At 30.5% G+C, this 18,632-nt stretch overlaps 1 protein-coding gene across 1 annotated transcript; it reads left to right on the top strand.

The window, feature by feature from the left end:
* The first annotated feature begins 10,230 nt into the window (after nt 1-10,230).
* Nucleotides 10,231-11,261, top strand: LOC120182981 (indole-3-acetic acid-induced protein ARG7-like). The gene has a single exon (XM_039187794.1). The coding sequence runs from the start codon at nt 10,318-10,320 to the stop codon at nt 10,768-10,770; it is 453 nt and encodes a 150-aa protein (XP_039043725.1). The 5' UTR covers nt 10,231-10,317; the 3' UTR covers nt 10,771-11,261.
* The last annotated feature ends 7,371 nt before the right edge of the window (nt 11,262-18,632 follow it).

Below are 18,632 nucleotides of genomic sequence, written 5' to 3' on the forward strand. Positions count from 1 at the left end.
GTGTATGAAAGTAATGGAAATGATAGAGGAAACTTGAAGTGGATTGTAAATGAAAGAAGTGTGGTGGTGATAATGGTTGAATGGATGTAACAAAAATGGTGAAGGATGTTTGTGGTTGGCGTGGAGAATGATAGTAATTCAAAGGGTGGATTGTGACCCTCTAACTATATATGAGTTAGGAACCAACAATATAATAAAGATGGAATCGGAGTGATAGAGGGTGGAACGTGACCCACTAGCTATAGTAGAGCTAGGAACCAACGCTATAACAAGATGAAATTGATGAAGGCTTCAAGACCAACAAGAAACCGATAGAGTTCTAATCCAAGAACTAAAATGAAAGAAATCTTTCAAAATATTTTCATAAATCAAATTGTGTGTACAAATGATCCCAAAGGTGCCTATTTATAGTGTTTCTAAGGAGCATATGAAAAGACTCAAAAGATGAAAACATTCTCATCAATTTAGCAATAAAATGCACTTCAATGCTTTGTATTCTTATCTTCAAAGTTGGATGAATATTCTAGATCATTTTGGGATGAATCTAGACAATTTGAAGCTGAATTTGGCCTTAATTTCGTCCAAGGGGTAGAAGACTCTTGGGTTGCCTTGCTTTGCTTGCAAATGGAAAGAAAGAGGTTAAATGAAGTCATAGGATGAATGTGACATCCTACATGTCCAAATCAGCTTGTCTCTTCAAATTCCTTGCTTGTTTTATCACTTAATTTGGTGGTTAAATGAAATAATATCAGCCTTCATTGCTTGTTCTCTTAAAGAATATGATCAGCCTTCAAAAAATGATAAAGGCCTTGAATACTAAATTTTGAATGATGGTTATTTGCATGTCCCCTTGCTTGAACATAAATAACCTTCAATGGGTGATAACATCAACCTTAAATTCCTTGAATTGGTGAATTAAGATTGCCATCAATAGTTCATCTCTTGTTAGAAGATGAAAGGACTCTTCCTTGGCTCAAACTCATCAAAATCATCCGTGCATAAAATTCCCGTAACAAAATTCCATCATGCATTGTCTTCAATAAATCGATCATATCTCAAGCTCCCGATATCGGATTGAGGTGATTCAAAGGATTGGAAAGATAAGAGATATATGAATAATGTCCAATTGATTTTCGAGCCCAAAAACATATGTATCATCCAGAATTAGAAGACATTCTGACTGATATTCTTGCATCTGTTGAAACCATTCAATTTCTCTCATGCACCTACACACAAAGGTGAACTTTATTCAATCTTTAATTGAAAATATGCATGAAACAATTAAGAGTTAGTTTGATTAATGAACTAACATTATTCAATGAACTAACCTTATTCAATGAACTAGATAAATGAATGGAGTAGCTTACTAAATGATCTAAATATGCATAATTGAACTACTTCCCTAAATGAACTAGAAGCTTTAAATGCAATGCATGCTTAAATGAACAACACACTTATTAAATGCAATGTATGTCATGCAACTAATAATACTCATGCAAATTCATGCAATGAATGATATTATATGATAAGCATATCCTAAGAGGTAAATACAAACATATGATAAAATATAGTGCATAAATGAACAGGTATAGGATGAAGTAAGGTAGAACTCCCTTTGAATCAGCCTTGGTGAACTTCAATGATTTAATCAGATCAAGAATAAAGTTAGGGTTGATTGGGATCACATCATTCCCTCCCTCTTTAATGCGATTTGTCCCCAAATCGACACTTACTACAAAAAGAAACAATCTTGACTTCCTTTTAGCTTGGAACTTCTTCATTCTTGTTATGCACAAACACCATTCTTTGGAATTAAGTTTTACATGCTTGTGCACTTTATTTCCATGTTGTTCATCCGAATAGGTATATGTTCTTTGCACTCCTTCTTTGTGTTCCTTTGCATCATCATGAGGGTGGGTAGAGAGTCTTGACCTTTCAACTCCTTCAAGTAGGTAGGCTACACCATCTCCTTTAATCTTTGTGCCCTTCCATATGATGGCTCTTGATTAGGTTGACGATGCTTGCTTCATACTCTTGAATCGACTGATTTTGGGCAGAATATATACTTGTTGAGTGGCCTTGTTTTTGTTGAGACAATCTTCCTCCAAACAAAAATAGAACCTGTCCTTATAGGTTGGTAAGATAACTCCACATACATGAATTATTTTGCTGCAAAATAAGCCAAAATTAGAAAATGAAAAACAATTAATAGAATGAATAAAAATAGCAAACCATGGAGGATTCTTCATGATCTTATTGGGCACCGATTCCTTGATGATATAAAACTTCATTGGATCTTATTTTGACACATGATTAAAGCATGGACGATGTTAGATCATCTTTAGGATTGGCAATATGTTTGAAATGTCTCTTGAAGTGCTCTTCTCGTCATCCTACAACAATGAAAATTCAAGAATAGAAGAATAATGGTTAAGGTTGTTAGTGCAAAATGAAATTTGACGCTCTCTCTCTTTTTCACAAACAATTTCTTTTTCAAACTCATCCTTTTTACTCTCATCTTCTTTTTGAATTTCTTTTTCAATGTCACTCTTCTCTTTTTCTTCGAAAATCTTCTCTTTCCCCATTTTTTCACAAAATTCTTTTTCTCTTCTCTCAATGTATTTTTCAACTCTTATTTCTCTATCTTTCTTGCAAATATTTCTTTTTTCTAGTTGTTCTTGCAATTGTGTTTCTTTGACAAAATTGTCAAAACACTCTTGAAGACGAGCTAGACTGAAAGATGCAAAATTGCTTATCTCACTCCGCGTTGAACTTCTGACATTGCTTCTTTTTCGAAAATTGGGATCCTCCTTGTAAGATCTTTCGCTCCAATTGGATGTAGAATTAGAAACATGTAGAGTGTCGTCTCTCCTCTTTACTTTCCTTTTGATCTTCGGTGGAGGTGTTTGTGAACAAGAACCTTTTTCAATTATTCGATCCAACTTTTTTGAGATTGGGTTGAGATAATTTTTAGCAAACTTCTCATTTCTTGATTGAAATCTTGAAATTGAGAATTTGATGTAAAATCGCGTACGTTTTCTATTGTATAATCATTTGGTCTTGTATACTTTCGAGACATAATGAAAAAAAGATTAATAAAGATGAAAATAAACTCACCAACACAAAAAAAACAAATCTCACCAATAAACTCCAAAGAAAAATCACTCCCACTCGTGTTTCACTCGGGATGGATTTTACCCTCAATATACACTCTTGCCTTTTATCGCTCTTGCTTTAATTTTAGTTCTTGGATTAGAACTCTATCGGTTTCTTGTCGGTCTTGAAGCCTTCATCCATTTCATCTTGTTATAGCGTTGGTTCCTAGCTCTACTATAGCTAGTGGTCACATTCCACCCTCTTTCACTTCGATTCCATCTTTATTATATTGTTGGTTCCTAACTCATATATAGTTAGAGGGTCACAATCCACCCTTTAAATTACTATCATTCTCTACGCCAACCACAAACATCCTTCACCATTTTTATTACATCCATTCAACCATTATCACCACCACACTTCTTTCATTTACAATCCACTTCAACTTTCCTCTATCATTTCCATTACTTTCATACATATATTTATGTATACATATTTCCCTTCTTATAATGTTGTTTGTACATTTTCAGTCTTCAATCAAAGCACTGTGAAGTTCTTACTAGAATCACGATCGGGTAACATCGTATATGACTCGGACGAATTTATGGCTAGAATTATCTCAAATTAAAGTTTAATTCATCCATTTTCAATCTACATGGCCAGCCATCAAAGGATAAGGTTAATTACAAGTCATTTAATTGAATTCAATTGCATTTAGGTGATTTTTTATTTTAATTGTAAAAAAACTCTTCATATGGTGCCTATCAACACTATAAATAGGCACTTCCATGGCATTTGTACATTGAACTTTTTGCATAATAAACTCTTTGAAAGGTTGCTTTCATTTTAGTTCTTGGATTAGAACTCTATTTGTTTCTTGTCAGTCTTGAAGCCTTCCTCCATTTCATTTTATTATAACGTTGGTTCCTAGCTCACCTATAGCTAGTGGGTCACGTTTCATCCTCTTCCACCTCGATTCCATTATATTATATTGTTGGTTCTTAGCTATATATAGCTAACGGGTCGCAATCCATTTCCTTGAGATTCTTCATACTACAAACTAACTCCCTACTATCTTCATCTTTACATTTCCATATTTATCTATCTATTTCTATTGTACAACGTTGTTTACGAATTCCAGATTACATTCAAAGTATTGTGGAGTTCTTACTAGAATTACGATCGGACATTCTCATATATGACTCGAAACATATAGTCAATATCATATCATTTGGTATCAGAGCTAGTCGATTCAGTAAGATTGCAATTTCCTCTCTCCCGAGATAGTGAAAAAAAAATAAAAAAATATAAAAAATCGTGAAAATGAAAAGAAAAAAAAAAAATTTAAAGAGGGTGGGAGCAATTCTTTTCATCTTTGAAAAAAATAATCAAGAAGGTTTCGTATTCGTTTCATCGTTTCTTTTATTATCTTTACGATTTCATTGCATATTCTCATATTCGTTCTTTATTGTAGCCAATTCTTTCTTTACTCACATCATTCTTCCAACCAAGCCCCAAATTGTTTCAGCCGAAGACTACAAGACACCTTGTAAACCTCGAGAGAGTTCCACAAAAACTTTAAAGGAAAGCAAGAGCGGTAAGAGCAAGAGTGTGCATTAAGGGTAAAAGCCATCCCGAGTGAAACACGAGAGGAGAGACTTTTCGTTGGAGTGTATTGGTGAAGTTTTTTGTTGGTGAGGATATTTTTCATTTTTTATTACTAATAATGTCTTGTACTTCTAGAGACAATTCTCATATTTCAGAAGGTGACGACCAAAATGATGGTGGTGCACCAAACTTGCAAATGCAAGCCATGACACGAGAGATAAGGAGTTTATTTCAAAAGCATCTCGACCCAATCTCAATGAAATTAGATCGAATGATAGAACGACCTTCTTGTTCATAAACACGTCCAACGAAGATCAAAACACAACTAAATAGGAGAGATGACACTCGATCCTTTTCTAGTTCTACACCCAATTGTAGCAGAAGATCTTACAAGGAGGATCCCAATTTTCTAACAATAAGCAATGTCAAAAGTTCAACGCGAAGTGAGCCAAGGAATTTTGCATCTTTCAATCAAGAAAGTCTAGCTCATCTTCAAGTGTGTTTTGATAATTTTGTCAAAGAAACACAATTTCATGAACAACTACAAAAAAAGTGTTTGCAAAAAAGAAGAAGAAATGAGAGTTGAAAAATACATTGAGAGCATTGAAAAGAGAATTTAGAGTGAAAATGAGTACATTGAAAAAGAAATTCAAAAAGAAGATGAGAGTGAAAAGGATGAGTTTGAAAAAGAAATTGTTTGTGCAAAAGAGAGAGAGAGAGTCAAATTTCATTTTGCACTAACAACCTTAACCATTCTTCTTCTATTCTTAAATTTTCATTGTTGCAGGATGACAAGAAGAGCACTTCAAGAGACATGTCAAACACATTGCCAATTCTAATGATGATCGAACATCGTCCTTGCTTTAATCATGTTTCAAAGGAGGATCCAATGAAGTTTTCTATCACCAAAGAACCGATGCCCAATAATATCATCAAGCTTCCTCCATGGTTTGATTTTTCCATTTCTTTTGTTATTGAATTATTTACTTCTAACTTTCATTTACTTTTAAGAGGGATGATTCAAAAACAAGGAATTGATGTATTGAGTTGCGAGGATAAGTTTCTTTGCAATCTTGAGATGCCACTCTCCATTTTGCAAATAGATGATTTGAAGAAAAAGCTATCCACCTACTCAAGAGCCATCATATGAAAGGGCACAAAGATTAAAGGAGATGGTGTAACCTACCTACTTGAAGGAGTTCAAAGGTCAAAACTTTCCACTCACCCTCATGATGATTCAAAGGAACAAAAAGAAGGAATGCAAAGAACATACATCTATTCGGATGAACAACATGGAAATGAAGTGCACAAGCAAGCAAAACTTAATTCCAAAGAATGGTGTTTGTGCAAAACAAGAATGAATAAGTTTGACCATCCGTTTGAGGGTGGCAAGTGGTGGAGAATAGTAGCTTAGTACCAATCTTACTCCATAGGGCTCTCCAAAAGTGGCTTAAGAACTTCACATCCCGATCAGACACAATAGTTCTTGGTATACCATGTAGCCTTAAAATTTCCCTGAAAAACAAAGTAGCAATATGTGAGGCATCATTAGTTTTGTCACAGGGAATGAAATGAGCCATTTTGAAAAATCTATAAACAACTACAAAGATGGAGTCTTTGTTTTTCTTTGTGCGTGGAAGCCCTAGCACAAAATCCATTGAAATATCCATCCATGGTGCTTTCGGTATGGGTAGTGGTGTCTAATTAAGCATCATTAATTTATTAAAGTTTATTGCTGACAAGAGGTTGGCAGTGGCACCATCTTGTATATATGAAATTTAACTAATTTCGATTTCTGCAAACGAGGAATTGCTGTTCTGATAGCGATGGGACAAGATGTGGATCAAACATGGCCAAAAAGGTTAATTAATAGATAAAATTATATTAATTAAATTGCTCCATTTAACTGTTTTTATATTAAATTTGCATGTAGTGTAAATAATAATATTTTGGTTCTGACACACTCAACACTGAAGCTGCCTAGTTTCTTCTATTAAGTGTGGTATAATATACTACCAAACAATGAAGTTCATTAATGTTTCAATGCTTCCAAAATTAGTTCACAGATTCTTTTGATTTCAAGCAGATGGTTTGTACGATTCAATGGTTTGGTTTCCCCCCCCCCCCCAACTGGCTATACCTATGCATTATGGTATTAGTAGAAAATGACACCGATTGAATATTTATATATTTTTTAATTATTTAAATATAAATATTAAGTTTATTTAAAAATATGAGTTCATTATTATCTATAAATTATCTGTTTATTATTATTTATAAAGAGATTCAAATCTATAAAAAAAATTATAAGTTGTTTATTCGATTAAATCCGTCAAAAGTTAAGTGATCAATATACAAATCTCCTTAGAAGTAAATATATTCTCCATTTTATAATCCATATTCATATATCTAAATCCACGTAAGTAATGTAAATTTGATATTGAATTTTCGAGGATAACTATCCGTGTCTATTATGATTCTGTGAATCCACACCATATTTTTAACATTAAAATTAATAAATCATTTGAACTCATAACATTTGAATCTGTAAAAAATTAGATCATGTATTTCGAATTTGAATTGTCATCCCTAGCTATTCGATGTTTGAAGTCATTATAGTTAAATTTTTTATGCATATTTTTCTGAAATCGTTCATGTCCATTTTATGATTTATTTTTGAAGTTCGCGATTTCTCCTTTTAACAATATTATCTATTAGATTTCAACCTAAATTCTCTAATGGATAATTTAATATAGCTTATTATTGTATTATTTTTCAGTCACAATTTATATGTTATTGAACTTAAGGTTTTGTCTTCCCTGTTAATCAAAGAAAACCCTCAAACAAGATAAAGCAACTATACGTAAAGAGATAGTACTCGAGATTAAAATTGATGGAATCATAAATATTATGTGTAAGTGATTAATTAGGTATGGCATTTGGTTGTTTATGAAGGACAAGTCCACGTAAGAAGTTCGCAACAATGACAAAAGAGTATGGCATTAGTAGAAATATCAACACATTAATCCAAAATTTGTCCCAACCGAAGATGAATAGAAACAAGATTAACTGTACACTGACTAACTTCAATATAATAGGGTTTCCAAGAGATCACTTGTATTCACAGGGGAAGTATGGAGTTCGAAACCTATCGAAGGGTTGACAAAATTTTGTTGATGTCACCAAAAGTTACATGGTCCACTCAATAATAATTTACAATACACGAAATTTTAATTGGAATCTAAACTCAAATTAATTCAATTTAATAGGCATAACTGATCTAATCATATAATGTGAAGTTAATTTGATCAAATAGATTAAACTCTAAATTAAATTTTAATTTAGAAATAGAAATAGAACTTACCAAATTAATCGAATTGTGTCCCCTAATTTTGGAAGTTAGTTTTGGGGGGAATAAAGAAAGGGAAGGATGGGGTATCCCTGCACATGGGTCAAGGTCAGATATGGAGAATACAAAATCGTTGCTTTTAGGAGAGAGCTGGATTTCTTCTTTTTTTAGTGTTTGGGCAAACAAAAGCATCTTCAATCGACTCAACCACTTCTATATCACAGCCTCTTTTTCGACTTTTGCATGTGGTGGGTTTTTATTTAGTATATACTTTCAACTTTTGCATGCTTTCTGCCACTACAATTAATAAATTATATGTCAGAATTCGATCAAGTGATCTCGGTAGTAAAAAAATATTATTTTTTCAAAAATCAAGAATTCGAACAATTACATTTGCAGGTATGTATATGTTACCAATTGATTAAAAAAATCTGAACAGATATTATCTCGTAATCACCCTTAACTGTATATAAATAAATAAATTACATGTCGTTTAATCCACGTGGAACACCAAACCTTCTGAAACCATTGTTTTATGGCACAGTTTATCCATTTTGAGAATATGAAAATGAACTCTTCAGATTTTGACTTGTGAATTGTGATGTAATTACGCGAACTCTAAGCGGCTTATTGCACAAAGATCCATGTGGCGCTCGCGCTCATGGTTTAACGTCTATACTATTGAGCTCAGTCAAATTTTCAAAGTTAAAATCATTTTGGCCGTTATCTTCTTTGATGATCCAACAGTCAAGCTTGGTTTACCGATGGATTTGCAGAAAGCCACATGCAGCACACAATTGGGCAGAATATTAGTAATTTTTTATCGTCTTTCACTCACATTCTTTAAGTATGATTAGCATGCTATTAAACATCGGTTAATATTTTAGATTAACAAGAAAAACAGAATTTAAACAAACAGGGATCTGCTGGGAAATAATTTTGCTTAAGAGTTAAGACATTATTACCCTACTAATTAAGCATGCCTCTACAGAAGCTTTTCCTTTACCTGCTACTATTTACTTTATTTTTATATTCATTTCATGATTTTTATTTAAATTTTATAATTATTTTCTCCAAACAGTATATCTCTAAAACTTGAATTTAATTTATTATTATACATAATTCTTCAACTTTTATTTATCAAACTAATAAATTCAAAGAGTTATAATTATATTGTCTCTAACCCTACCGAACACATTAGAATGAGAAACAAACATAGAGTCGAATACTGGTTTCTTATGACCAATATATTTTTAAGTTAAGGGGTTGTTTGTTTGTCTCTGAATAGAACTATTTAGCGCTGAATGTTGAACCGTTCAGCATTCATGTTTGTTTCTCACCTCTGAATGAAGACTGTGCTGAATGATTCAGCACAAAAGTACATTCTGAATGATTCAGAGTCATTATCAAACAACATGTCACATTCAGAGCTAATTCATACAGAGCCTCTGAATCATTCATCATTTGAATCATTCGACGCTTAATCATTCTGAAGTAAACAAACAGCCCCTAAATGTTCCTTTTTGTTATTTATTTATTTTCACCTCCGTACTTGTTAATATTTTATTATTCAACATCACAGTTACAATATTTTACTTTAAAGTTTAATTATTAGTATTTAATCACTTAATTAATTAATTTAGATAAATTATTTATCAAAATAATTATAATTTTTTAACTTAATTTATTCTATTCACAACATCATAATCTAAACATCTAATATATATATATATATATATCAATTTAACGTCACCCTTTTGATAACTATAATTCTAAAGCAAGAATTTTTGTTTAAAGGTTACATGACATCTATCTCTACATACATATAAAATTATGAAGATTTTATTTGCATCACTAACTTTGTCCTTCCTTGACCACCATTATTATTATTATTTAAGGGAAGTAATAATAGTGTATATTTATAATTTTTGTAAAATTTAAAATTATAAGTTTATTTATTGTTTTTATTAAATCTGAATCTTATTATTTGAAGATAAAACCTAATTAATTATTTGAATTTGCATAATCTATGGTTGTTCAAAAGACATTTCGGACATTTTTATGCTTCACCAGCAGCAGACACAAAATTGTAATTAACCGAAACTTTATGGCCACTTTCATATGCTTCTTCTTATAAGTTCATCCACCCACCCAAATTCTTAAATCCCCCTCTAAAGTTCTAATATTTCTCCGACGCTCCAATAAGGAAGAGCAAAGTAAAGGATTCATTTTTCTTCTTAAGTCTAAAGAGTACCACCGGAAAAATGTCGACCGGACTTGGAAAAAGCAGCAAAATCCGTCACATTGTCAGGCTTCGACAAATGCTGCGGCGGTGGAGGAACAAGGCTCGCATGTCGGCCAGCCGGATCCCGCCCGATGTCCCGGCGGGATACGTGGCTGTCTGCGTGGGGACGAGTTGCAGGAGATTCGTCGTGCGCACGACATACCTGAACCATCCCATCTTTAAGAAACTCCTCATCCAAGCCGAGGAAGAGTACGGGTTCGCTAACCAAGGCCCATTGGCGATCCCCTGTGACGAGAACGATTTCGAAGAAGTAATCCGGGTTATTTCCCGGTCGGAGTCGGGTCATTCCGCCAAGTTCGTCAACATTGAGGACTTTAAATGCAGCTGCCACGTGGGGATGGGGAGTAAGCTTGATCTGTGGACCGAATCTCGACCGTTACTTCATGGGTTCGCTGAGAAAACAATTTGGTAAATAAAGAAACAGTAGAAAAAGAGAAGAATAAGAAGAAACTTTGATTCTTACCCGGGGCTTTTTACTCAGTTCCGAGTTGGCTCAAGTGAGTAAAATCATACACTTCTGAAACCATCGAGTTGACTAAGTTGCGGAAGTTTTTTCTAATTCACGTGTTATTACTTACCGTTGTAAAAAGGTAAGTCGGTTGATTTTTACTTTTTTATTATTTTTTCCTTTTTCAAAAATTGTAAACGGCTTTGAGTCCACGAGTGTTGAGCTCCGGTCATCGGGAGAATGCATGGAGATGGCGGAGAAGGTGGGTGAGTTATCCACCGAGTCGTCCCGGGTTCGAATCAGAGTGACGCAAAAGGAAGAGGTGCAGAACTTTTAGACACTTGAAGTGGTTGTTATTAATTAAAAAAACACTGTTGTAAATTCTGTGATTTACGGATTGAGGAAGGAAGAATTGTAGAGATATGAAATATATACATTGGATGAATCATATTTAACTATTTTCCATTATTCATTTAAGTTTTTTTATTTTCTTTTTAAGTAATAATGCAGTGGAGAATTACAAAAAACATAATGGTAGCCGTTTTGTGAGTTATAATGGTACCCACGTGAAACAGTCTCTTTCGCTTACACCCCACAATTCAAGGATTTATTTTTTATTTTTTTAAATAAATTTTAACATGCTAATAATATATAAATTTTAACATGGTGATGTAAATGGCTCATATACTGTTCTTTTATGTTATATTTGATTATTTTTTGTATTATTTTTTATAGTTTCATTTTAATTGAAGTTTATTATTTTTATCTGAGAGACAAATCCTTAAAATCGAAGATTAGAAAGAGCCTGTGGTAGTTTGCTAATTTTGTTTGATAGGATCGTATGAAATAAAATGATTAAAAATTATTTTAGGAACAAATGAATATATATATATATACGTTTAAATATATTTTTTATTTAAAATTTAATTTATATAAATAAAATATTTTAATAATTACAATATATATATATATATATATATTGCAAATAGCATTAACTAAATGATTCAACCCTCTTTGATTAAACAATTTATGTTAAATGATTTATTTTATTTTGAGAAACACCATTAATATTTTAATAATTTTATAATCAAAACAATCCATGTTTAATAAAAATAGTTAGTTGATAAATGGTCAATATATGTTATTGATATGATATTTTTATATGTGTTTAATTAGTGACGTGATATATATCACATCATCACTTTGAGCAATTTGAGATATATCATTTTATTATTTTGGATGATATAACACATGTAATCTCATCATTTTAGTAACTTGACATATGATATATCATCGATTAAACACATGTGAAAATATTATATAAGAAATATACATTGACCGATAATCAATTAACGATTCCCAACAAATTTTTTTATCAAAATATAAAACATTAAGAAATAATTTAAAAAATAAAAAGAAAATTGATCGTTTAAACAAACATGAAGAAATAATTTTACCATTATATTATTGTTTTACATTAACAGTTATTTTATTAAAATATAAAAGATAATTATGAAAAAAATTATGGGTAAAAGGATAAAGAAAGTAGAGGATTACATCAATGTATTCCTTAAGTATAGGGGCAAAATTATTATTTTAATATTTCTTACTTTTGTTTATTTATTAACCGAAACATAATAGACCTATAAAGCTATATGACAGTGGATTGCTATGAATAAAAAAAAAGGATGGAATGGAGATGCAACCAACGGTGCGGTGATATTAAGTAAAATCTTTTTCACTTGACCAACAGTTTGTCGGTGGTAATTTGGTTTGGTAAAATGTAAATATTTGTCACTTGTATAACAAAAGCAACAATGATTCCAACAACAAATACAAACTTATGATACATTTTCTTTTTATGTTAACTTATGTATTTTTCTAACACCGTTCATTTACTCAACTGTTCATTTAAGTTGAGTTATCAATAGGGTTTAGTGGCGAAATTTAAAAAAATCAAAAAAAGTAATTCAAATCAAATTAAATGATTTAATTTGGTTTGGTTTTGAATTTATTTAAACATTTATAATTCCATTCAGTTTTGTTTTTTCTATTAAACATGTTTATTTCAAGTTAAATCAAATTAAAAAATTAATAATTTAAATCAAATTCATTTTAAGTTTATTATAAGATAAATTTAAATAAATAAATTTCTAAAACTAATAATATTACTTTTATGAATTTAAACTTAAAAACTGCTAAAATTAAATCGAATCGAACTAAACTTAATCAAACCAAACCAAAAATTTGGTTTTTATATAATTCAATTTTGATTCTGAAATCATTTTTAGAAAATCGCATAGTGTTGTTTGGTTCATTTTTTATTTAAAAACTAAATCAAATTGAACTAAATATATCCCTAATTGTGAAAATTTAATCTACAAGATAAACCATGTGTTCTTTTTTACGCCAAATTGTTTTTAGTTCAAATGAATTCAATTTGTAAATTATCGATGACAACATGTTTATTTAGTTGGTCTGACGGTTTATTCTTTTTAATTTTGTCGAAGAGTTATGGTCAGTGAGAGGAAGACCGTTGATCGATGTCTGAATGAAAAAGAGAATGGATCATCATGGGAAGAATGAGATTTAAGAGACTTGGTCATGACTAATGATCGTTCATTCCCTCTTTTGTCTTGATTGAAGGTATTTATAGTGGTCATTAGTGCGTGTCAGTTGTAAGGTCATTATGATTATTTGTAGACTAACAAATTAGATGAATTCATTAGCCATACTTTAGATTTAGTTATGACATATCATGCAAGTTTATGAGAGGTCTTGTCTGTGCTATTAATTAGAAGCTTGTATTCATAGAGTGTAGATTAATTCGAGGCTTTGGTGAATGAGGAGGCCTGTCTAAAAAGTTTAGTCGGTGGAGAGCTAATGATTTCAATAAATCTGAATCTAACAGAGATTTAAAGTTTTCAGATATCATTATTCGAAGATATAACATATAAAGAAAAATATAATCCCAATACAACAATAAACTTAATGATAATACAAATCAAGAAAATATTATAAACATTTGACAACAAATGAAGCTGTACTGAACAAATATCTATAAAATCGAAATATATTATATGTTCTGATTCGTTAATGACGAATAAATCTATCTCGAAAACTTTTAAAAATAAAACAATAATTAAATTTATCAGATTAAACGTATGCTAAAGAGTTGGAATCGACTCGAGATACTGAGACATAGCATACTCGAGACAATGAGTCTCAAAGGACCCAATAAAAATGAGTCATTATTTTACTTAAACTAAATCATATAAATGTGCATATATATATAGGTTAATATCAGCTTACATAGCATAAAACTCTTTTAATTTTACATAGATTTAGAACCCTTAGATGATTAAAAGTAATGACTGAGATTTATGATCCATCTATTTTTTTTAACTCTTATAATGTGTGGGTATAATTCAAATTAATTTTAGGGTAAAGTATACAAATAGTTCCTACTATAGGATACTGCTTTGTTGAGTCCTTCAACTATTAAAAGTTACAAAATTATCACTGTCTATAGGACACTGTTTTATTGAGTCACTCGATTGTTAAAAGTTACAAAATGGTCATCTAACTATTCATATATTAAAAACTCATCATTTTCCATTAAAAAATTGATGAATGTATGAGCTAGACGTTACATTCTAACCGAGATGCAATAAATCATATTTTAATGATGTATATTGTCAATGTTGTTGCTTTCAAATACTAGCTCGACTACATAATGTTTCAAGCATTAGCTCGATGACATAATGTAAACGAAAAGTCGATTCACAAAAGACAACTCAAACGATTTTGAGATCATATTTTATCATATCCAATCAACATGTTAATGTCCAGCTTAAAATACTGTCAATTTTTAACGAAAAAGGACAAATTTAGAACATATGAATAGTCGAGTGACCATTTTGTACCTTTTAATAGTAAGGGGACTCAACAAAGCAACGCCTTATAACCGGGGGACTATTTGTGTAGTTTACCCATAATAATTGAATATAATAAATAATATCAAATATTATTTAAGAGAGGAACATATTTTGAACCATAAACTAAAGGATTATCAATGTCAATTAATTATAAAAACGATAAGACTAAATATTTCTACTATCATTTTTTATTTAACAATAACTTGCACCTTAAAAAATATCACAACCCATATTATTTTACAAACATATTAATAGTATTGGGTATATTATTTGTATTTAAAGTTTACAAGCTATCATTGGGTAGATAGATTGATATTATTTTGGCTACGGATTCATAATTTGCTGGTAGGGGACAACTTCAAAGTTCATTCATGAAACCATTGCAAATAATGGCCGAAGGCAATGATGAACCTTTGACTTGATAATAAACTTGTAATTTATTGGGTACCCAAGATTTAGATTAAAGCAAATAAAAAAGCATGCAGCATTGGATATTGATTGGAATTAATCAGTATAAGCTGGCCATTGTTTTTATATAAATCACTGGCTCAGGCTGTTTACATACCATTTTTAAACACAACCAGGGTTGGACCGAAAGAGTGGGTGGGTATTCATCCTCCTATAAATTTTAAATTAGTATATATTTTAGATTTTTCTTTATATTTTCAATTCATAATATATTTTCGTCATATAGAATTTTATAAGTTCGTCGTCTCCTACAATTTTAAAAGTTTATCCCCTGATGTAATATAGTTGAACACAACTATGTCAAGCTGACTGCATGTTCACGTTCACATTACTTGACCTTAACTTCCCCGACGTTGCATAAAATCTTGCTCCATAGCAACCCACAGCATATAAAAAAAAGACGATCTTTGGTGAAAATGATAAGGTTGGAACTTTAAAAATATGTGAAGAAATTGACTTTTGTAATGGGAAAAGCTAATAGATGGAAAATGGGTGTGGTAATCCCAATAATTGAAAAAGGGGTGGTTGGAAGGAATCTTAGGATTAGGGCAGGAAGTGGAAGAACCAGAGATAGTGGAGCATTATCACTTTCGACTGAATTTCCAAAGGTGGTGTCTTCTCACGATCCCGACCGAGTTTGCCTTTTGATTTGTTCAGTCAATTTCGGTTGTTAAGGACGGTTTGATTCCAGTCACTGATTTTATAACTCAATCCTCATCAAATAAAAGCAAAGGCTACAAACCTATGATTCTCCATCTTAATCATTTCTTTTCTTTCTTCTTCCTTTTTCATTTTTTTTCCTTTACTATTTTCTTTTTGTTGTCAAGCTAGAATGTATATAATCAAACTACAAAATCTAATTTCATTGATTAAATTTGAATCTGATGTAATTTATTCTATTATAAAAAATAAATGACTCAAAACTATTTAATATGTATTTGAAAATAATTTAAATATAAAATGATCATAACTTAAAATGATATAAACTTAAAATAAAAAATGACTTGAACCCAAATGATTAGGGGTACTAATAAACGCATTCAATTAATTGTTCGTGAACCATTCATATAACGTTAGTTTGTGTTTGTTTATTAAGTTAAATAAACGAGTATGAACAAAAATTTTGTGTTCATTTAATAAATGAACAAACACGAATAGATGTATGTTCGGTTCGTTTATGTTCATGAACAAGCTCGTTTGATAGTTCATTTATCAACTCGTTTATAACCTCGTTTATCCAATTCTTTTTTCTCTTTTTTCTTTTGCATTTTAAATATTCGTAAAGGTAGAGACTAAATTGAATATACAGTGAACTTTAAAGTTTAAATTATAAAGCCTAAGGAGCTTAAAGATTAGTGGTGTAATTTCACTATTTTCTTTTGGCTTACAAATGAAAGGATAAAAAGAGAGTGATGGGTGTGGAACGTTAAACAAATATATATAATTATTAAACGAACTAAATATAAACACCTTCAAAAATAAATAAACGAACACAAATACAATTTTTTTGTTTAAGCTAGATTCATTTACATTCCTACTAATGATAAAACCTCTAAATAGTTTGATTCTAAATTCAGAAGCGGTCGAATTCCAAAAAAAAATCCGAAAGTTTTAAAGCACAATCCACTATTCCCAAATTGATCCTACCCATCCAATTAAAAGGATTATCTACTGATAAAGTTGACATAAACAACGTTGGTGGTGAGCATCTTTGAATTCCAAATCCATTGGATAAGCCCAACATAGTTGTGGATCAATGGATAAAACTGATGAGAACTGCAGCTTATATTGTTCAAAGATTTAAAATTTTCTAGAATTTAAGCAAAGATATTAGGCTGAGACAGTTAACTTTCAAGGTTAGAGCATGACCCGTTTCTATGTTTGTAATATAATATTTTAATTTTTATATATTGTATAATTTATAATACAAAAACTAAATTTATAATAATGTATAAATTATGTTTGAGTCTGGAGTGCACGTCACACACCGAAATACATCACTAATATGACACAGTGATGTACACCGCTAACTAAATTGTTCTTATTAAATAAATATTAAAAAATATAATGACCTATCCACAATTAATATTTTATTATTATTTAATTTAAATATAAATCATTTATATTTTTTATTAAAAATTATAATTATTTTAGAATTTTTTATTTGTTTAGGATTAGAACATTTAATTTAGATAAGTTTGCATATTCATCCTAATAACAATCATCAAACTGACCGCTGATGATTCTATTCATCTCCGAAAAATCGTTTTACTTACAATAGGCTCTTCCCAAGATCATGTAATTTTTTTCAAAGCTGCATATTAGTTTATTCAACTACTTAAGGAATTATTGATAATTTTCGATTTATATGTAATTAGAGCTCCTGTTTTGATCGATTTTACATTCTTATAGATTCATCCTATACAAAGATGTAGTCTTCAGCTTCTCTCATTGGAACTAGTTTCGGAAGTGATTTTGTTCAATTAACACTATGATGGAAGAACCTAGCGATTTAGGCAATTTGAAGTCATTGTTTTCATATGAAGAATTAACCGAGGCTACGAATATTTTTTTAGACCGTGATCTTTTGGTGAAGGTGAATTTGGGGTTGTTTGTAAAGGTTGCTTATAAGATGGAAGATGGGTGGTTGTAAAGCATTAAAAATCGATGGGGACTAGGTGAACGAGAATTTAAAGTTGAGGTTGAAGAACATGATCTTCCGACGTTGAATAGGATCGTCGACGGTTGATTCTGATGAATGTTGTTGGGATGATTATGCAAATTTATATAAATTAAGTGTTCCAATCATAAATAAATAAAAATTCTCGAAATAATTATAATTTTTTTAAAAATATATAATATAATTATATTCATATTAAAATTTAAATTAAATAATAATAAAGGATTAATTATGGATAGATCATTAAAAAATTTCATATTTATGTTATAAGGATAATTTAGTTAGTGGTGTGCATCGGTGTGTCACATTAGTGGTGTGTTTCGGTATACGACGTGTATTCTAGAATTTTCCATAATATTATAGCGTAAATATTAAAAGAATGTGCTAAATATATTATATTTAAAATTGCAATAAACATATTTATAGCAATTATTAAATGTTAAATTAAAAATAAAATAATTATTTTTAAAATTAAAATAATATAGATATGTTTTTTCTTTACAATAAGAAAACAGAGAAAACACCGTATATTTATTAGCTATAACAATCTTTTTTATATATAGGGAGGAAACTAAAACCTAAAACTCTAATAACTTTAATACCCAAAATCCATCATATAGGCCCATTTTTATTTGGGTTGACCCATAAGTTACAGAGAACACCTTAATATAAATTATAATAAAATAATTTAACATTCTTTCACTTTATGTATATGACGATTCGATGATTTAACGTTCATA

Source organism: Hibiscus syriacus, unplaced genomic scaffold (genome assembly GCF_006381635.1).
Source record: "Hibiscus syriacus cultivar Baekdansim isolate YM2019G1 unplaced genomic scaffold, ASM638163v2 tig00003725_pilon, whole genome shotgun sequence".
Lineage (NCBI taxonomy): Eukaryota > Viridiplantae > Streptophyta > Magnoliopsida > Malvales > Malvaceae > Hibiscus > Hibiscus syriacus.